Source organism: Squalius cephalus, assembly GCF_949319135.1.
Source record: "Squalius cephalus genome assembly, chromosome: 2".
NCBI lineage: Eukaryota > Metazoa > Chordata > Actinopteri > Cypriniformes > Leuciscidae > Squalius > Squalius cephalus.
In genome coordinates, this window is record NC_137123.1 from 803,548 (window position 1) to 825,155 (window position 21,608).

At 44.7% G+C, this 21,608-nt stretch overlaps 1 protein-coding gene across 1 annotated transcript in view; it reads left to right on the forward strand.

Moving 5' to 3' along the window:
* The window catches only part of LOC307154773 (uncharacterized protein), a 40,052-nt gene that overhangs the window by 13,509 nt on the left and 4,935 nt on the right, over positions 1-21,608 (forward strand). The window contains exons 41-74 of the mRNA XM_079864860.1: positions 39-61; positions 154-175; positions 301-328; positions 838-922; positions 1,010-1,156; positions 1,387-1,595; positions 1,671-1,774; positions 1,852-1,964; positions 2,052-2,207; positions 2,586-2,794; positions 2,874-2,959; positions 3,031-3,158; positions 3,274-3,399; positions 3,499-3,692; positions 5,834-5,922; positions 6,014-6,141; positions 6,273-6,391; positions 6,800-6,917; positions 7,016-7,231; positions 8,291-8,461; positions 8,550-8,699; positions 9,958-10,007; positions 10,096-10,225; positions 10,310-10,392; positions 10,481-10,610; positions 11,540-11,730; positions 16,067-16,157; positions 16,251-16,383; positions 16,575-16,762; positions 16,855-17,010; positions 17,100-17,236; positions 17,461-17,609; positions 17,710-17,804; positions 18,189-18,426. Coding sequence (XP_079720986.1) covers positions 39-61; positions 154-175; positions 301-328; positions 838-922; positions 1,010-1,156; positions 1,387-1,595; positions 1,671-1,774; positions 1,852-1,964; positions 2,052-2,207; positions 2,586-2,794; positions 2,874-2,959; positions 3,031-3,158; positions 3,274-3,399; positions 3,499-3,692; positions 5,834-5,922; positions 6,014-6,141; positions 6,273-6,391; positions 6,800-6,917; positions 7,016-7,231; positions 8,291-8,461; positions 8,550-8,699; positions 9,958-10,007; positions 10,096-10,225; positions 10,310-10,392; positions 10,481-10,610; positions 11,540-11,730; positions 16,067-16,157; positions 16,251-16,383; positions 16,575-16,762; positions 16,855-17,010; positions 17,100-17,236; positions 17,461-17,609; positions 17,710-17,804; positions 18,189-18,426 — 4,392 coding nt within the window. The remainder of the gene's footprint in view (positions 1-38; positions 62-153; positions 176-300; positions 329-837; positions 923-1,009; positions 1,157-1,386; positions 1,596-1,670; positions 1,775-1,851; positions 1,965-2,051; positions 2,208-2,585; positions 2,795-2,873; positions 2,960-3,030; positions 3,159-3,273; positions 3,400-3,498; positions 3,693-5,833; positions 5,923-6,013; positions 6,142-6,272; positions 6,392-6,799; positions 6,918-7,015; positions 7,232-8,290; positions 8,462-8,549; positions 8,700-9,957; positions 10,008-10,095; positions 10,226-10,309; positions 10,393-10,480; positions 10,611-11,539; positions 11,731-16,066; positions 16,158-16,250; positions 16,384-16,574; positions 16,763-16,854; positions 17,011-17,099; positions 17,237-17,460; positions 17,610-17,709; positions 17,805-18,188; positions 18,427-21,608) is intronic.

A 21,608-nucleotide genomic window follows, 5' to 3' on the forward strand; every position in this document is an offset into this window, starting at 1 on the left:
TTCATATAAGCTCATCAGTGTGTGTTCTTCTGTTTTAGGTTGTGTGAGCTCCAGCAGAGAGGTGAGTGTTGAAGATGCTTTGGTTACGGTTAGTTTTAAGCTAATGATTTAAGCTCCTTTGATGCTTATGTGAGTCTCTTCTGTCTCTCCCAGTGTGGCGTGACACCAGTGAACGGTCAGTATTCCTCTCTAAACCAGTTGAGTTGAGATTTCTGTCCTTAATTGTGCAAAATGTGAGCTGACGACTCTCTCTCTCTCTCTCTCTCTCTCTCTCTCTCTCTCTCTCACTCTCTCCCTCAGAAACGGCAGTGTGCAGCAGTGTCAACAGGTGAAAACACTTCCAAGAACCCTTCAGTTATTTTGTAACTCTTACTTTTAATCGATTGATAGATTATCCTAAGAAAGTCGGCAGATTAATTGATTACCCGAAGAAGAAAACAGCCGATTAATTTCAGGCCAAGTTCTGATTGGCCATCCCAGCTAACAGAAATACATTCATTTTGCTATTCATTTGCTAACATGTTGCTACCATTACCATTAAGTAAAGTAACATTTTAAATCTTGTTTTTTGTTGGTTATGCGAAAGTTAAATTTTAACATTCCTTGTTAGCTGGAAAATGAGGCGTATCTATCTTCTGATTGGCTGTTTGAGGGCTTTCTGTGTTCTGATTAGCTGTATTTAGAGTGTCTGTGTTGTGATTGGGAGTTTTTAGAGTGTCTGTGTTCTGATTGGCTGTTTTAGAGTTTCTCTGTTCTGATTGGCTGTATTTAGAGTGTCTGTGTTGTGATTGGCAGTTTGATGCATATCTGTCATCCTCATGGCTGTGTGTGTTATAGCTCTGGTCTGCTGGCGTTTCTCAGCTCATCTTACAACGGCAGTCGGCTCTGTGAATTCAGCGTCGCACAGTACGCTTGTGCAGAGGTACTCAAACACACCCGTACACACACACATGTGAACACACACACACTCTCTCTCTCTCTGTAAACGTGTGTTTTGTGTTGTGTTCAGTTGACAGTTCTGAGCGCGCAGGACTTGGCGACGGTGTTGACATGCAGTCTCAATGGGAACGAAAGCTCGTCCGCAGAGACGTGGAAGCTGTTCACGCAGAAGGTCAACCCTGTGCTGGGTCCGGCGCTCGACCTGCTCGCCAACACGGTACAGACAACACACTCGCTCGGCCGTCTCTCTCAGTCCAGTTCAGGCTACAGATAAACCTGAAGCCCAGCTGTTCTCCATGTTTACACACTAAGACTGGATTTTATTTAATATGCTCTTCTAAGTGAAGACCCTAACCTTTTGCTTTGAAAATGGCCAAAAACTCTGTAAAGCAAGAAAGCATTATCAGTGAGTAATTAAGAAGGATGAACTGTGTCTGTCTCCATCAGAGGCTGAATAAGTCCCGCCCCTCAGTGTCATTCTTGAATATGATTGGAGAAGTCACTCTGAGCTCTTTCAGCTCCACCAACCTGAGAGATGATTTGTTTGTCCAGCGCTGGTTTAACTCCAGACTCCGCCCATTTCTACCCTACGCCTCCGAGACGTTCCTGTCCTGTCTGTCCACCTTAGACTTCAGCTGTGACACCTTCAGTAGAGTGTGAGTTTACAACACATACACACACACACACGTGTTGCATGATGACGCAGCTCTAAGACTTCCTCTCCTTCACAGTGTCCAGAGCTTCAGTCAGAGTTTTGACCTATTGTCCTCCGAGACTCAAGCGAACGTCTACGTCGACTTCATCAAAGTCTTCCTCTCTAAGAACAGCACTGCAGGTTGGCGTCTCTCAGGAACAGGTGAACCTCAGGGTTTGTGGCTAGCGCTCAGCTGTGACGTGTTGCTCTGTGTTTAGGGTGTGTGGGCGTCTCTCAGGGCAGCTCTGATTGGCTGATCAGCAGCTTTGGACGGTTCTCGGTCTTCACCACAGTGACTGACCTGCAGAGACTTAACCCCGGCTTCAGTGTGGTACGCACACACACACTCACAGCACAGCAGACATCCAGCATGTACAGATGTTGACGCGTGTTCACCTGTGTGTGTGTGTTTGTGCAGTTGGACACTCTGAGTCTGCTGAGTGTGAGACAGTTAGTGGAGGTTTCCAGCACTCCTGGAACTCTGTCCAGCGCCGCCGCCGTCTATAATCTCCTGATCCACGTGCCGGACACACAGCTCACCGCTTTCTACACTTCTCTCTCTGCAACGCTAAAGGTGACGCACACACTCACACACACACTCACACTCACACACACACTGCCGCTGCCGTCTATAATCTCCTGCTAAACACACACACACTCTCTCTCACACACTCTCACACACACAAAGATACAATTCTCTGATTAATCGAATATCAAAAATAATCATTAGTTGCAGCCCTAGTTTTGATCAACTGTTTTTGGAGTATCTGTGTTCTGATTGGCTGTGTGTGTAGTATGTGTGTTCTGATTGGCTGTGTGTGTAGTATCTGTGTTCTGATGGGCTGTGTGTGTAGTACCTGTGTTCTGATTGGCTGTGTGTGTAGTATCTGTGTTCTGATGGGCTGTGTGTGTAGTATCTGTGTTCTGATTGGCTGTGGTCTGTGTGTGTCAGAAACAGGGTGTTGTTCTCCCTCCTCCAGTAAAGGAAGCGTTCCTGCAGCAGGTGTTTGACCGGGCCAATCTGACCACGTTATCAGATGATAATCTGCAGATCTGGATCCTGAACATACTGCCTCCGTTCATAGCGAACATTACAGTTCAACAAGTGACGACTTACTTCAGCGTCGTCCAGCAGCGCCCCTGTCCGATCAGCCAGCAGGCGTAAGACTCACACACACACACACACACCTGTGGACACACTCAAACTGTTGTGTGTGCTCACCGTGGCTTGTTCTCACAGGGTGCAGCTGCTGAACTCCTCCAGCTCCACCTTCCAGCCCGCAACACAAGATCAGATCTACCAGCAGATCCTCGGCTCTCTCACAGGTGTCCGTCCACCCGTCCCTTCATCATCCATGTGTTCATCACTCCATCCGCTCACCCCTCTGTCTCCACAGGCCCCACCCCGCTGCGCTGCTACAGCAACCAGAGCTACTACGCTTTCCTGACCTCATCCTTCATGAGTTTCCAGTTCCCGAATCTGAGCACCTTCCTGTCCCTGATGCCTCCCGCCCGTGTGCCAGAGGTCAGACCCGTCAGACCGTCTCCATCCAGTGATCACGATTAGATCCGATGATAGAGTCCTTCACGTGTTGACTGTTCAGTTGATGAGTGCTTCTGTTGTGTGACGTGTGTCTCAGCTGATGGAGTCGATGTCTCCAGTGGAGGTCAGCAGTCTCCTGAACCGCCCGAACGCTGTGGACGATGTCACCAGAATCTGCCAGTTCTTCACCATCTACCCGAAGACGCCCCAGTACTTGCAGACGGTAGAGACATCTTACACTCCCTCGTTTAACAGCTTATGAATGACTGTGAATGGCCGTATCGCTGCAGTGCATGAGTCTGTGTGTGTCCGTGTCCCGCAGGCGCCACTGGGGTCGCTGGCTCTGGCCCGGCAGGTGTTGTCCTGCGTGTGGCCTCAGGTTCTGAAGGTGGAGGTCCGGTCTGAGGTGGACCAGTGGTTCGAGTCTCGACTCGTTCAGTACCTACCGCTGCTCACCTTACAGTTAATCAGCCCAGACGTCATGCGAAATTCCTCCTGTCTCTCCTTCAAGAAGTTGTGAGTAGCACGTTTTCAACATTATGATAATATGTGACTGTGCTGGGGAGCAGACACAAGACTAAAGGTGTGGTCGTCACATAAGTGGGATTTCGGTGAGATTTACATTTACATTTATTCATTTAGCAGACGCTTTTATCCAAAGCGACTTACAAATGAGAACAATAGAAGCAGTGAAACTAACAGTAGGACAACAAAATGCAAGTGCCATGACCCTTCTCAGCTTAATCTAACGCAGAACTTTTTTTTTTTTTTTTTTTCAAGAACAGAATAGAATAGAGTAGTAGAGAAAGTGTTAGTATTACTGGATCAAGTGCTGTCGAAAAAGAAGTGTCTTCAGCCGTTTCTTAAAAGTGTCTATGGACTCAGCAGCTCTGGTTGAGTTAGGCAGATCATTCCTCCAGCAGGGAACAGTCATGGTGAAGGTCCGAGAAAGAGATTTTGTGCCTCTTTGAGATGGCACCACAAGACGTCGTTCACTTGCAGAGTGCAAGTTCCTGGATGGCACGCAAGTCTGAAGTAAAGAGTTAAAGTAAAAGGGAGCAGAACCAGTGGTTGTTCTGTAGACAAACGTCAGTGACTTGAATTTGATGCGAGCGGCAACTGGCAACCAGTGCAATTTTGTGAGGAGAGGAGTGACGTGTGCTCTCTTCGGCTCGTTAAAGACCACTCTAGCTGCGGCGTTCTGGATCAGTTGCAGAGGATTGACTGTGCAAGCTGGAAGACCAGCCAGGAGAGCGTTACAATAGTCAAGTCTGGATAAAACAAGTGCTTGGACAAGGAGTTGAGTAGCATGTTCTGATAGGAAGGGCCTGATTCTCCTAATGTTGTACAAGGCAAATCTACATGACCGGGCAGTTCTAGCAATGTCGTCTGTGAAGTTCAATTGATCATCAATTACCACACCAAGGTTTCTGGCTGTCCTAGATGGAGTTATGGATGACAAGTCTAGCTGAATGGAGAAGTTGTGGTGAAGTGTTGGGTTGGCCGGGACCATGAGTAGCTCTGTCTTCGCAAGGTTTAGTTGAAGGTGGTGGTCCTTCATCCAGCCAGAAATGTCTGTCAGGCAGACTGAGATACGAGCAGCTACCGTCGGATCGTCGGGCTGGAATGAGAGGTAGAGTTGTGTGTCATCAGCGTAGCAGTGATAGGAAAAGCCATGTTTCTGAATCACAGATCCTAGTGATGTCATGTAGATGGAGAAGAGAAGTGGTCCAAGCACTGAGCCCTGAGGCACTCCAGTAGCTAGATGTTGTGTCTTAGACACCTCACCCCTCCACGATACCCTAAAGTACCTACCTGAGAGGTAAGACTTGAACCATTGGAGTGCGGTTCCCGAGATGCCCTTCATCTTTAGGATTGACAGGAGGATCTGGTGGTTAACTGTGTCGAAGGCAGCAGACAGATCCAGCAAGATTTCAGTGATATTTTCTGTTGTCAATCATGTAGCAAAGATGAAGCACTGCTCACAGCAAAGTTACTTTCAAACCAAGCAGATTTTTTGTTGGTGAACATGACGTGTTCATGTCAACACAAGCGAGATCTGCTCGGGGGTCTTTTCACCCTCATGCTAAACTCCTGTTGAAATGACTGGATTCCACCCATGAGACTTCGCCAAGCAACTCTAAATGTGACCGTGGCTCAACTTCGTGCGTCAGTAGCTTAACACTCTCATTAAGTTAAGAAAACATTATTTCTAAATGTAATCTGGACAATCAAAATGTTCAGTTTTTTGAATTATTAAAAAAAGTTTTTTTCTTGGTTATGTGAACGTTAAGGGGAACATTCCATAGTATCATTCCATTCAAACATTATGGGAACGTTACTTTTGAATGTTCTCTGAACGTTCTGAAACAAGTAGTTACATTTAAAAAAAAAAAAAAAGTGTCAGAAAAAAAAAACGTTCCAACAATGTATAAATTATATTTTTGTGCTAACGTTTTGAGAACATTTTTAAAGACCAGATACCTTTGAACAAACGCTCTATTAATGTTAGTGGAAGAACATTTGTTCATAACTTTGGGAGAACCTTTCCAGAACTTTCCCTGTTCACTGGGTTTGCTTTGCCGATGAAGGAAAGATCTTTTTGCCCCTAGACTAATTTCCCCCTGATGCCGGATTTCGTGTGTTTCTCTGTTCAGTGTTTCAGTGATGGCTAAATATAACTTCAGTGCAGCAGAGTTCACTCAGAGAGACGTCTACAACACCATCCTGGTCTACCTGAACACCTGTGAGTTACGGCTGATGGATTGCATGATTGATTCTGCTGTCTAATGATAATGAAGATTCGTCGGTGAGCCGTGTTTGTCATGTGTTCTCAGCGTCAGCTCCTAGATGTTATAACGCCTCGAGCCCCGATCTCAACTCCACCGCCTGGTTCGTCGACTACATCTCCGTCTTCTTGAGCTTCGTCACGCTGGATGACCTGCTCCTCTTCGGCTCCATTCAGGTGTGACAACGGTTTGAAGAGCTCGACCAGTTCAAGATGATAACTTTGTCCTCATTTATTCACTCTCATGTTGTTCCAAACCGTTTTGACTGTTTTCTTTTGTGGGACTCAAAAATGTGTTTGTTTTTCAGCCGTTCCTGGAGAACCTGGAGAACCTGCAGCTCTTCGGTCAGATCAGCGTTCCGGGCGACGTCATGGATTACTACATGAGTCGGCTGTTCGAGTTGGATCCGTTCTTCAGCGCCTACTAGTGAGAGACACCAACAATAACCATCCTTAATCACATCCCACTAAACTAAACTTCGGTTTCTAAAGGGGGTTTTCATAGCAATGTCATAGAAGAACCATTTCGGGTTCCTCAAAGATCATCTCAGCGATCAGTTCTTAAAAGAACCTTTTTTTTCTTTGAGTGAAGAACATTTCAATAATCTATACAACCTTTTCCCACTATAAAGAACCTTTTGTGCAATGGAAAGATTTTATGGATGTTAAAGTGTCTTCAGGGATCCATCAATACCCATCAAGAACCTTTTCTTAACAATGTACCATTGTCGTTTCAACAGAACTGTGACACTGGCATTAGTTTGAAGCTAGAGTGTTTGTAGAAGACGCCCTGATGAGCTTTAACAGCTTTATCATGATGTTTGTGTGTTTACAGTCTGCCTATGGCTTTCCGCTGCTCGGCTCCAGCGAGCTCCTTCCTTCAGTTGAGTGCGGAGCAGTTGAAGAACGTCTCTTCCAGCATCCATCAGAACTGCTCCAACATCCAACCCGACGTACGTACAAGAGTGTGTGTGTGTGTGTGTGTGTGTTTATGTCGTCAAAAACTAGCTCTATACAAGCTAAATGCATGTGTGTGTGTGTGTGTGTGCAGGTGTCGGCGGCTCTGGCGAGCAATGCGGCCGTTCTGACGGTGGACTCTATCCAGGCTCTGGGTCAGTCGAGCACGGGTTTGAGCACGGCTCAGATCAGCGGCGCCGGAGGGAATGTTCTGTTCAGCGCTCTGTCTGTGCTCACACTCGTACAGGGCTGGAACCTCGATCAGGCCATGATGATCATACAAACCCTGCTGTCGTCTGGACTCTACCAGGTACAAACCCCAGTAACGCTTCAGAGCCAACGCTGAATCAACCGCTTGCGTCTCCGAGGAACTCCTGAATGGATCAGTGTTGTTGAACAAATCGTCATATCAGTGATTTATTTTAAAAAGCACTGTATTTAGCATGTTGTCATTATCATGTGATCTACCAGCATCTCTTCACTGCCATTCATAAATCCTCTCCCGTGGCCTCATGGGATAGTAAAGTGTCCATCGTATGCACACTTCAGAATCTCACTGGAAGTAGTAGGTCATCCGATTACAGTGATTTCGGACATGCTGTTTTTGTTTTGTTTTTTTTGCCTATAATATAGTAGGGAAGAGTGCGATTTCAGATACAGCCTCAGTGTTGTTGAACAAATGGGTTGAGTCGGTGATTCAGTGACTCACTCATACAGACTCGTTGGCCTACCTCAGTCTACTCGGCCTCAGTTACAGATGCTTCAACATTCAGCAGCCAGATTATTAACATGGACTAAGAATGGATCATATCTACCATGTCCTTGCCTCAGTGCATTGGCTCCCTATAAAGTTTAGAGTCGACTTTAAGATTCTTCTTTTCGCATTCAAGGCACTGCACAGTTCGGCCCTGGATTATATTTGTGATCTTATTAGGCCATTCTCAGCCTCTAGGTCATTAAGATCTTGAGATCAGACACTTTTATCTGTCCCTCACTCTCGTAGTAAATCAAAGGTGAGCTCTGGAACGGTTTACCTTTAAGCATCAGGGCCTCTCCATCGCTGGATGCTTTTAAATCCGGTTAAAGACTTATTTTTACTCTCTAGCATTCTAGTGATGCTGTGTATGTGTTAGCTGGTGTTATACATTATGTGTGTGTATTTTTATACATTTAGATTGATTTTAATACTTGATTTGTATCTCCATTTCTGTCTTTATTTTTCTACTCCTTTAGTCTCTTACATTTTTATTTATTTGTATTGTGTTGTAAAGCTCACTGGATCAACTACAGTTATGTTAAACTGGAGCTGTATAAATGAACAAACGTGGCTCGATGTACCAATACACATCTGTGTCTCTGTCCACGGCAGATTGATAGTGCGGACGGACTGGTAGGATTGGGTTCGCTGATCATCGGTGTACAAACATCAGTCATCAACGGTATCTCAGGAAATGTGTTGCTTCTGGCCATGAAATCTCAATCATTCTTGGCCAATGTCATCGGCGCACCCATTATTCTCCAACAGACCATCGTCAGCCAGGTAACTAACACACACACACACACACACACACACACACACACGAGTACGTCTCAGGTTTGTCTCGTGACGTCTCTCTCTGTCTCTCTAGATCATCTCTGTGAACAGCTCGTCTGACGGCATCATCACAAACGTTCCTGACCTGATGGCGACGGAGATTCCGCGCAACTTCCTGCTAAGCGTGTCGTCCTCCTCCGCGGTGGTGCAGACGGTCAATCAGAAGAAGTGGAAACACGAGCAGGTACGTCAGGCTCGTCACGAATCTTAGAAGAAAGACCCTTCATCTGTAGGACCTTTCAGAGTTTCCCATCAATGGACCAGTTTATGGATTTAGTTTTAATTAAAATAATAAATAAAAAAAAATTATGAATTAAACAGCTCGTAAACATACTTCATATCATGAGAAAACAATTATGTATCCCATTAAATATGAAAGTATGTAATTATTTAAACAGGACCTATTATGCCCTTTTACAAAGTCTTGATGTTGTTTTTAGAGAACACAAGCACAGGTTTTCATGCTTGAATGTTCAACAACATGTTATTTTCCTCATATTTATCCTTAGCTTTGATTCCATTCACCTATTTATATGCACATTTTGCATAAAAAAAATGCCAAGATGCGTGTAAATTCTAAAAATGTGCATAAAAGCGTATGCACTCAATTGAGCCGGATACATTTTTTATCCATAATGAAAACATATGCATAAACTACGATGGAAAACATTTACCAAACAAATTCCTCGATGGACATCAAAAAAGTCATGTGACTGCGATGGGACGGCATAACCGGACCAACCACTGGACCGATCTCACTGCACAGCATCTGAAATGCCTGAGCAAACTCTGTTGTTAGTGTGGTTTGGTATAATCTCCTCGCAGAACTTACACGACTGAGTTCCCAAACAGCGGGATCTGCCTCAGAAAGCAAGATAACACATCTATTGAGCTTCGTCTGCACGCTCTGATTAGCCATTGTTGCAGCTCCTCTCTTCCCAGTCTGTCAGTAACGCTCTGTTTACTTCGTGTCTCTATGAAGCCCCTCCTTCTGAAAAGCACACTGTGCTCTGATTGGTCGGCTGGATCAGTGTGTTGTGATTGGTCGAGCGCTTCGAGTGTGCTTGGGAAATGTCCCGCCCCTTACCATAACCGCCAGTTTAACAAACTACTAACTAACTCAACCAGGCCCCGCCCCTTTATTCTGCGTATGAATTAATATAATGAGGAATATTGTGACATGTTTGTTCCCGGAAGAAATTCAAGACTACAATGGAGGCGTTTCAGGGAGTTCAGAAACACTGACACTGATATAGAGGGAGGGACCTGCTGGAGGGACTTTTTCATGCTCAAACATCAACATTACACACTAAAGAAAGTGGAACATGTGGAGCATAATAGGGCCTCTATAAGACACTCCTCAGGAGCGCTGGAGTTCGATATTGATCCCCATTGAACCTTTTTCAAAAATGGAAAATGACATTGAGATTTCTTCCTCTCAGGCCGTTTTGCTCTTCGAAACCGTTGCGGCGGAGTTCAGCGACCCGGACGCGTGAGTGAATAGAATTATCATCATTATTATCATCAGTCAGACTGGATGGTGAGGCTGTAGTTCTGACCGGATGTTGGTGTTTGTGCAGCATGTCTTTCCAGGTGCTGCAGGGTTTCACATGTTCTCGAATCCAGGGCTTCAGCATTAGCAAAACCATGAGTCTGATCCGCGGCTGCCGGCAGCGAGGCAACCAGACGCTCGTCCTGCAGGAGTCACAGGTGAACACAGACACTATTCTCAGAAATCTGCTCTGGGTGACCTCAAACCCTGTTTAAAGATCTGTGTGTGTGTGTGTCCTTCAGCTGACCTGCATGTACTACTACATCAAGAGTGCTGACCTGAACGCCTTCTCTCAGTATCCCGCCGAAGTGCTCATCTACTACAAGTACGTCAGCAGCATTACTGGTGCTCATGGAGGAGCTGCTGAAGACTGGCTCATCACAAGCTTGTTTGTCTGCTTGCTTGTGTTGCAGTTACTCAATGATTGACAGATCTCTGTGCCGCTCGTATTTCTCGTCTCTGGGAACGGCCAACTTCTCAGTGCTGTCCAGCGCTCTGTCCTTCAAGAAGCAAGTCCTGTTCAGCAGCGCCAGGGAGTGTCTGGTAAGCGCAAACACACAAATCGTGATCATATTTCAGCTTTTTGTATTCATTTTTACAGTCCAAAATATCTAGGCCTAAATGTAAGATTTATGCATAAATACAAGGAATGGAAAAAGTGAACTTCAGGATCTCGTGCTCTTTGGGTGTAGGGATGGTTCCACTCATGAGGAAAAACAATCCAAGGCACTCGAGTAGTTAGTTTTTAGAAAAATATAAAAAGCCTTTATTCTTTCATGGCTTAGATTTAAAAAACGGGTGACAAGCAACGGCACACCTACATGTTGTGGCCAATCAGCCTTCATCAGGGTGTGTGTGACAAACACAATCAGAGTATTTTAAACAGCAATCAATTAATCACACGGCAATCAAGCGGCACAGGACAAACAGAAGAGAGGAAGCTCAAATATTACAAACAACATATATATCATCAAAAACATGACTAAACCAAGCAACAACAACAAACAAACGTATTAATTACACATACATTATCATAGATAAATACATTAGAATATATGTATCAAAATCCACAAGTCAAAAATATCATAAATGAAATAATGTATACAAATCAGAATCAACAGATCAATAATGTATTCTCAATTCCAAAACTTTATATTTAAGGAAAAAAATCATAATTATATACAGATCAGATTTATGCATTCGAATTGCATATAAAATGTCCATCACTTTGTATCACACAGTTTTAACATAAACAAACTAATAAACTTATTGTGATGTGTGTTTGTCAGTCATACTTAAATTCAAATGGATTAGAATCAGCATAAATCTGTTCATTGTGAAAACAATTAACCTTATGCAGTTAAAAAGTATAAACATGGTTCAAATATGGAACAATATTCCTTTAGTTGGAGTGTTACCACTGTAAAGTGTAAGGCTGCATTAGCATTAGTGAACGTGAGCTGGTGTTTCAGGGAATCTCGGGCTTCAGCATCACTCGGGCGCAGCTGGAGGTTCTGGGCGGCATGTGCTGCTTCCTGAGCACCGACTACATCCAGAACTCAGAGCCGTACGTGCTGGAGAAACTCAAACAGTGTCAGGATCTATCATCTCAGCAGATCTCTGGGGTCGAGACTGTCCTGCTGAGAGGAAACACCACCTACGGGTACAAACTCACTCGCACACGCCACTCAAGGCCGTTCCCACCAAGGACGATAACTGTACCGATAACCATCAAGATATAGTTTAAATAGGGCTGTCAGAATTAACTTGTTAATGCATGCCATTCATTTTTTTCAGTTTAACGCATTAAAAATATTGAACGCAATTAATGTAGCATCTGTTTTTTTAGTTATAATTGTTTTCATAGATATTGTTATAGTTATCGTTATAGTTATCATTATAGCTGTTGTCTGCTGGTGTTGATACTAATATAGTTATCGTTACAGTTATAGTTATCATTATAGCTGTTGTCTACTGGTGTTGATACTAATATAGTTATCGTTATTGAATCGATTCTGAGCTTATTGTTTAACAGCAGATGGCGCTGCGTGCTCTAGAAACAGTCGTACCTCTGCTTGCTTCCAATGCCTTACTCACACCACTTAAACCTTCTAAAAAATAAACATTCATAAAGTCTGAAAAAGTTTAAGTGAATTACAAGGGTGTTTGCAGTGTCTGTTTACATTAATCTCACGTCATAAAAGCATTCTGAGGCTCTTCTTAAAAAAACTAGCCTAGAGCGCCCTCTGCTGTTAAAAACTAGCCTAGAGCGCCCTCTGCTGTTAAAAGTTAAAAACTAGCCTAGAGCGCCCTCTGCTGTTAAAAACTAGCCTAGAGCGCCTAGAGCGCCCTCTGCTGTTAAAAACTAGCCTAGAGCGCCCTCTGCTGTTAAAAGTTAAAAACTAGCCTAGAGCGCCCTCTGCTGTTAAAAGTTAAAAACTAGCCTAGAGCACCCTCTGCTGTTAAAAACTAGCCTAGAGCGCCCTCTGCTGTTAAAAGTTAAAAACTAGCCTAGAGCACCCTCTGCTGTTAAAAACTAGCCTAGAGCGCCCTCTGCTGTTAAAAGTTAAAAACTAGCCTAGAGCACCCTCTGCTGTTAAAAACTAGCCTAGAGCACCCTCTGCTGTTAAAAACTAGCCTAGAGCGCCCTCTGCTGTTAAAAGTTAAAAACTAGCCTAGAGCACCCTCTGCTGTTAAAAACTAGCCTAGAGCGCCCTCTGCTGTTAAAAACTAGCCTAGAGCGCCCTCTGCTGTTAAAAGTTAAAAACTAGCCTAGAGCGCCCTCTGCTGTTAAAAACTAGCCTAGAGCGCCTAGAGCGCTCTCTGCTGTTAAAAACTAGCCTAGAGCGCCGTCTGCTGTTAAAAACTAGCCTAGAGCGCCCTCTGCTGTTAAAAACTAGCCTAGAGCGCCTTCTGCTGTTAAAAGTTAAAAACTAGCCTAGAGCGCCCTCTGCTGTTAAAAACTAGCCTAGAGTGCCCTCTGCTGTTAAAAACTAGCCTAGAGCGCCCTCTGCTGTTATAAACTAGCCTAGAGCACCCTCTGCTGTTATAAACTAGCCTAGAGTGCCCTCTGCTGTTAAACACTAGCCTAGAGCGCCGTCTGCTGTTAAAAACTAGCCTAGAGCGCCTTCTGCTGTTAAAAGTTAAAAACTAGCCTAGAGCGCCCTCTGCTGTTAAAAACTAGCCTAGAGTGCCCTCTGCTGTTAAAAACTAGCCTAGAGCGCCCTCTGCTGTTATAAACTAGCCTAGAGCGTCATCTGCTGTTATAAACTAGCCTAGAGTGCCCTCTGCTGTTAAACACTAGCCTAGAGCGCCGTCTGCTGTTAAAAACTAGCCTAGAGCGCCCTCTGCTGTTAAAAACTAGCCTAGAGCGCCGTCTGCAGTTAAAAACTAGCCTAGAGCGCCGTCTGCAGTTAAAAACTAGCCTAGAGCGCCCTCTGCTGTTAAAAACTAGCCTAGAGCACCATCTGCAGTTAAAAACTAGCCTAGAGCGCCGTCTGCTGTTAAACACTAGCCTAGAGCGCCCTCTGCTGTTAAACACTAGCCTAGAGCACCATCTGCAGTTAAAAACTAGCCTAGAGCGCCGTCTGCTGTTAAACACTAGCCTAGAGCGCCCTCTGCTGTTAAAAACTTGCCTAGAGCGCCGTCTGCTGTTAAACACTAGCCTAGAGCGCCCTCTGCTGTTAAAAACTAGCCTAGAGCACCGTCTGCTGTTAAACACTAGCCTAGAGCGCTCTCTGCTGTTAAAAACTAGCCTAGAGCGCCGTCTGCTGTTAAACACTAGCCTAGAGCGCCCTCTGCTATTAAAAACTAGCCTAGAGCGCCCTCTGCTGTTATAAACTAGCCTAGAGCGCCCTCTGCTGTTAAAAACTAGCCTAGAGCACCCTCTGCTGTTAAAAACTAGCCTAGAGCGCCGTCTGCTGTTAAACACTAGCCTAGAGCGCCCTCTGCTGTTAAAAACTAGCCTACTAGCCTAGAGCGCCCTCTGCTGTTAAAAACTAGCCTAGAGCGCCCTCTGCTGTTAAAAACTAGCCTAGAGCGCCCTCTGCTGTTAAAAACTAGCCTAGAGCGCCCTCTGCTGTTAAAAACTTGCCTAGAGCGCCGTCTGCTGTTAAAAACTTGCCTAGAGCGCCCTCTGCTGTTAAAAACTAGCCTAGAGCCTAGAGCGCCCTCTGCTGTTAGAAACTAGCCTAGAGCCTAGAGCGCCATCTGCTGTTAAAAACTAGCCTAGAGCACCGTCTGCTGTTAAAAACTAGCCTAGAGCACCCTCTGCTGTTAAAAACTAGCCTAGAGCGCCATCTGCTGTTAAAAACTTGCCTAGAGCGCCCTCTGCTGTTAAACACTAGCCTAGAGCGCCCTCTGCTGTTAAACACTAGCCTAGAGCGCCCTCTGCTGTTAAAAACTAGCCTAGAGCGCCCTCTGCTGTTAAACACTAGCCTAGAGCGCCCTCTGCTGTTAAAAACTAGCCTAGAGCGCCCTCTGCTGTTAAAAACTAGCCTAGAGCGCCCTCTGCTGTTAAACACTAGCCTAGAGCGCCCTCTGCTGTTAAAAACTAGCCTAGAGCGCCTTCTGCTGTTAAAAACTAGCCTAGAGCGCCCTCTGCTGTTAAAAACTAGCCTAGAGCACCATCTGCTGCTAAAAACTAGCCTAGAGCGCCCTCTGCTGTTAAAAACTAGCCTAGAGCGCCCTCTGCTGTTAAAAACTAGCCTAGAGCGCCTTCTGCTGTTAAAAACTAGCCTAGAGCGCCCTCTGCTGTTAAAAACTAGCCTAGAGCGCCAGCCTAGAGCACCCTCTGCTGTTAAAAACTAGCCTAGAGCACCGTCTGCTGTTAAAAACTAGCCTAGAGCGCCCTCTGCTGTTAAAAACTAGCCTAGAGCGCCCTCTGCTGTTAAAAACTAGCCTAGAGCGCCATCTGCTGTTAAAAACTAGCCTAGAGCGCCAGCCTAGAGCGCCCTCTGCTGTTAAAAACTAGCCTAGAGTACCGTCTGCTGTTAAAAACTAGCCTAGAGCGCCCTCTGCTGTTAAAAACTAGCCTAGAGCGCCAGCCTAGAGCGCCCTCTGCTGTTAAAAACTAGCCTAGAGCACCCTCTGCTGTTAAAAACTAGCCTAGAGCGCCCTCTGCTGTTAAAAACTAGCCTAGAGCGCCCCCCTCTGCTGTTAAAAACTAGCCTAGAGCGCCCTCTGCTGTTAAAAACTAGCCTAGAGCGCCCTCTGCTGTTAAAAACTAGCCTAGAGCGCCCCCCTCTGCTGTTAAAAACTAGCCTAGAGCGCCCCCCTCCTCTGCTGTTAAAAACTAGCCTAGAGTGCCATCTGCTGTTAAAAACTAGCCTAGAGCGCCCTCTGCTGTTAAAAACTAGCCTAGAGCGCCCCCCTCTGCTGTTAAAAACTAGCCTAGAGCGCCCCCCTCCTCTGCTGTTAAAAACTAGCCTAGAGTGCCATCTGCTGTTAAAAACTAGCCTAGAGCGCCCTCTGCTGTTAAAAACTAGCCTAGAGCGCCCCCCTCTGCTGTTAAAAACTAGCCTAGAGCGCCCCCCTCTGCTGTTAAAAACTAGCCTAGAGCGCCCTCTGCTGTTAAAAACTAGCCTAGAGCGCCCTCCTCTGCTGTTAAAAACTAGCCTAGAGCGCCCTCCTCTGCTGTTAAAAACTAGCCTAGAGTGCCATCTGCTGTTAAAAACTAGCCTAGAGCGCCCTCTGCTGTTAAAAACTAGCCTAGAGCGCCCCCCTCTGCTGTTAAAAACTAGCCTAGAGCGCCCTCTGCTGTTAAAAACTAGCCTAGAGCGCCCTCTGCTGTTAAATACTAGCCTAGAGCGCCATCTGCAGTTAAAAACTAAGCTCAGAATCGATTCGCGAGGCATCCACGAGGAATCGATCCACGAATGGCGATGCATTGATATATTGTCCCGGCCCTAATAGTTATGGTTCTTGGTGTGAACGGGCCTGACAGCAACACATATCACACACTTCTGCTGTCATTACATGATGTGAGATGTTCCTCTCAGGTCTCCAACCAGCTGGAACAGAGCGACTCTGGACAACCTGGGGATCCTGCCACTGTACGTCACCACAAACATATGGAGCAAATTCTCACAGGTAGAGTATGGTAAACACAGGTAAACACACGGCTGTTTGTGTGCTTCACTGATAAATCTCTGAGTGTGTGTGTGTGTGTGTGTGTGTTATCAGGAAAACAAGCAGAGGTTCCTGAAGACGTTTATCCGTGACCTGAGGAACAATGCAAAGGCTTCAGAAGCGAAGATCCTCAACATGATGAACGAGGTCAACAAAATCACACGAGTCAAAATCAAGAGATCCGCAGGTGAGAGCTACCACAGAAACATTATCACACTAAAGTTTACGTATTTACCCAGCAGAAAAAGTATAAACACAGCAGAAACAGCAGGATTTCAAGAACAACAGATATAATCACACTACATTATGAACTGCCGTGCTCATATTTCTAATATTTCTGAAGCTGCACTGGTGTGTGTTTTCTGTCGTGTCCTGTAGAAACAGCATGCACTGCTGGAGAAATAAAGCAGGTTCAGGTTTACAGCGACATGTTTCCGTTTGCCTACGACGTGACGCAGTTTAACGCGTGTTTGAGAGTCCAAACTGTGAAGGACAACCTGGAGGCCATCACTGATAGAGTTCACGACAGGAGCTTCCAGAGGATCGTCCTGGACAGACTCAACCAGGTAACAACACACACACACCTGAACACTGCTGTTACTGTGCTGTCAATCACAGTGTTGCCATAGAAACGTTGAGTGTTTCCCGCCCCTCGCAGGCGTATCCTGACAGACTGTCTGACGAGGTGCTGCAGGTCTTAGGCTCCGCCTCCCGCACCGCCACACCTGATGATGTCAGAAAGTGGAACGTGACGAAGATCGACACACTCTCGTCTCTGATGGACCAACGCAACGGAGACTGGGACCCTGAGATGGTACTGTGTGTGTGTGTGTGTGTGTTTCAGCAAACCAAACGTCATGAAGTCGGGCTGGTTCAGTGTTCTGATGTGTGTGTCTCTCTCAGGTCCAGCTGCTGGTCAGTAAGTATCTCAGTGTGAGTGGAAACACTCTCGGCACTTCTGAGCTGAACGCACTGGGAGGAACTAACCTGTGTGCGCTGACCGCGAGTGTGCTGAACAACATCACGGCCGCCAGTGTGGAGTGAGTACACTCACACACGTACATACACACACACACACACATACACGTCTTGTGGAGTGAGTACACACACACTTAGTTTGTTTATTGATCTGTTTTCCTGTTGGTTGTTCTTTGTTTTTTGGGACTTTTGGACAAATGTAGTTTAAACCTGTAGACTCATATGTGCGACATGGATGTGTGTGTGTGTGTGTGTGTGTGTGTGTGTGTGTGTGTGTGTGTTTCAGGCGAGCTTCTGCTCTCTCTTTGACCAACTGCAGCTCAGAGAAGAAGTCGATTCTGTTCAGTATCGCTCTGAACGCATTCAGCGCAACAAACACACGCAGTACAAACAGCGTCAGCATCCCGACGTACCAGCTGTTGCAGAACTACCTCGGTAACAACACACACTCACGCACACAGACACACACACACACACTGACCTCACACTTCTGCAGTCAGGCTCAACTTGTGTTTGTGTGTGTGTGTGTTTTCAGGTGGTGCCGATTTTACGTTTATCCGTAGACTTGTAAACTCCAGTGTGAATATGGACGTGCCGACCTTCATGAGTCTGAACCAGAACATCATCAACGTGAGTCTCTGTCACTCCTGCTGCTTTAACCTGCGCTTGGGAATCATCAGTGTGTGTGTGCTAGATTCATTTCATCATTTGTAGACAGGAATTTACAGCATTTCCATATTCCAAACATAACAGCTTGAGGATTTGATAAGTTATAAGCTCAAGGCTTTCAATGTGGAATTGTGGTGGAAAATAAAAATACTTAACACACATTTAATGTCAAAGGGGCTTGGCTGACAGAGCAGTTTGGGAACCCCTGGTGTAAATGCACAGGAAACATTAGCGAACAGACACTAATGTAATCTGTATGTGGGCTGCTTGTTTTTGCGTCTGCTCCGCGTCATTGGTCGAGGTGTTTATTGATCATTAATAATGAGCTGGTGTGTGTTTGTGCAGGTGCTGAATGTGCCTGATGTGAAGGGTTTGCTGGGAGTGAATGTAGGCGATCTGAAGACGTATGAAAACACGGCACCGGTGCAGCAGTGGATCAGGCTTCAGCCTCAGTCGGATCTGGACTCGCTGAACATCGGCCTGACGGGCGGCAGGAACTCCAGCGTCACTGAAACCAGTACCACCAGCACCAGCAGCACCAGTACCAGCAGCACTAAAGCCCCGTCAGCCAGCGCCACCACAGGTAACACTCACACCCCACCAACACCAGCGCATACACACACCGTATCTCCTGCGTAAGACTGGAATATCTCATGAAACATTACTGCGTCTGCTAGACTCTTAACTGGGACTCGTAAAAAACACTGATTTTAGCCTCACTTCATTGGTTGCCTGTGCAGTTCAGAATTGATTTTAAATTACTGAATTTTGTATACAAAGCATTGCATAATTTGGCCCCAGCATACTTAGTGCATCTCCTTCATATACATTAAGCTTCTAGGTCTCTCAGGTCAGCAAATCAGATGATCCTAGACATTCCAAGGACTAGACTGAAATTGAGTGGTGATCGAGCATTTGCTGTAGCAGCTCCAATCTACCTCTACATCTTAGACTGGCTCCCTCTTTTGCTTACTTTAAACCAAACCTGAAATTACATTTGCTAGAATTAGTGTTTGGTTCAGTTAGTTAATTGGCAAGAGGCTCTTCACAGATGTGTGTTAGTCATTGTTTTGTCTGAAAGTATATTTTATTTATATCATTTTATTGTGTGACTGTACAGCACATTGGTCAACATTACGGTGTTTTAATTGTGCTTTATAAATGAAATAAATGAAATGAAATCACTGAATAAAGCAGTGTTTCCAACCCATGTGATCAAGAGAACAAAATCCTCACTTCTTGGGAAACTGGTGCAAAATATCAGTAATAAAACTGTAAGTTGCTGCAATCGGGCCATTGGTCCGCTGGTTAGTCCAGTGATCCAATCACAGCCTCTCCTGAGGCGAAGTCACATGAGGTTTGGGGGATTTATTCAGTAAATGTGTTTCGGATAAAACAATTATCCCCCTCAATTGAGCGCATACCTTTTTTATGCACATTTTTAGAATGAATGCACTTCCTGGGGTTTCCATCCAGATTACAAACATAGATTAAAAACAGATTACATAGACTACAAACATAGGGCCCTATCTTCTTGCACCCAGCGCAATTGACTTTGTACACCGACGCATGTATCATTCCCATTTTGCACCGCGCACAGCAGACTTTTCCCTCCACAGACGCACGTCGGTAAACTCGGGAATGAACTTGCGCTCCCGGGGGCGGTTCAGCGAAAAGAGGAGGCGTGTTCCGGCGCAAACGTTCCCTGGTGCTATTTTGCAGTTCCAGAAACCAATTCCGCCACAGACCAGGAAAACTGTGCCTGCCCCTCTGTTCTGTGTGTACACCGTAACACAATAACACAATAACCATAACGCGTTGTTCATTATAAACATCGGATTATGAATTATATTGATAACGTCGTACATAGAAAACATGCCGTAATGTACCCTGAGTGTAAACCTTAGCCGCATTCATCGTGAAGCGTGCAAGCGATTTGCAAAGATTAATATAAAGATTAATATTTTTTTCCTTTCGAAAACAAAACTCAGCCACTGCGTCTTCAGCGGTTCGGGTCAAAATGACTGTTGTGTTCGTTATTACACCCAAGAACAGAACACCACACCACAATCGCTTAGACGCCATTCTGCTCATAGACAGTGCTCCAGCGTATCAACAATGACCGCGGACTATGATTGACAGCTCGCTCATGAGCGAGGGCGGGTCTGCGTTGAAACGCTGCTGTCAATCAACAATCATGGGAGGGGCGTCGATTTTGTGACGTCACAAAATCGAACGGCTTGATTTGAGATAGGGGAAAACATATAAGGAGATTTAAAAAAAAAACACTGGATGGATTTTTATCATTATGATGTTGTGTACAGCAGTGTTGTAATGTAACGGAGTACAAATACTTTGTTACTGTACTTAAGTAGAAATTTCACGTATCTGTACTTTACTTCGCTATTTAAATTTATTTCAACTTTCACTTTTACTCCACTACATTTCCTAGATAAAATGTATACTTTTACTCCAATCAGGGTTTCCGTTGTCCGGTAATTGCCGGACATTGGCCGGAAAAAAAATGAAATGTCCGACAAAATTAAATCTCTCCGGTCAAATTGTCCGATTAAAATTGCCTTATAATCCCACCCCCCTAACACAATCTGAATTTGAGAATAAGCCTAAAATGTAATAAAGCAAAAATACACCGACTTTTGGCTATGTTATAAAGGAACAGGCTCTACCGTTTGAAAGTTTTTAAACATTATTACATGGCTTGGTTGAATTCCGATGTGGAATGCGGTCTGTTATTTCTTGATATCAGACCACTGCGAAGCACTAGCGGCGCCAGGATTTTGAGGTGCACCTCCAGAAAACTGGATGGGCCAGTTAAAATAAGCCAAAAAATATATAAAAACGGGTTCCCCTTCATCTCCGTTTCAGCGCTTTTCTGGGCACTGAGGGCAGTGACTCAGTAGCCTACCTGAATTTAATGCGTATAGGTAAAAAAAAAAAAAAAACTTAAACAGGATTTTTTTTGTTGCTTTTTTAATACAATTACAATTTCATTTAATTTATTGTTTAATAAAATTATAGGCCTATTATTTTTAGTTTATTAACAGCAACAACAGCTGTAAAGATGAAGTTGACGATCGCCATCTCCGTAGTGAACACGCCTATAGAGAGAAATGCACATCATGGATTACATAATCAGAGAGTAGCCTATTTCTTTTCGTTTTAAATTGTTAAAAATACATTTCAAGCTTTAAGATACATTTCATGTCTGTGAGGCCTACGTTGAGTTTCATTAAATTAGGATGAGATGCGCTCCTGTTCACGAGCAATGCAAGTGACCGAGGCGCCCGCGCATGATTAGGCCTATCGTCTGCTATATTTTGCTGCTTATTTATTAAATACAGGCAATTGGTTGATAAAAAAATTATTAAAATTAAGATACAATTTATACAAAACGAAATTCACTTCAAAAAAGTCATTCTACAAAACCAAACTTAATTAAGTGGTCAAAATCATGTCTGACCCGCTCCATGTCTCTCGATATTGCGCATCATATCTTACTCGTGCGGTTCACTTTTCATAATCAACATAAATAAAAAAAATAACATTATAATATTTTAACAAATATTAAACTAAATCAGCTCATTTAATAACTACAACACGTATAGTAGACCTAGACTCTCTACAAATTGCTGCACATTCATTTTATTCTGAATTTTGCACACATAAGTTGAAAGGCATTTGTTTGTGCATGCATAGCAAAACATATCTGCAACATTTATCAAGTTCACTGATAATTATGGGCGC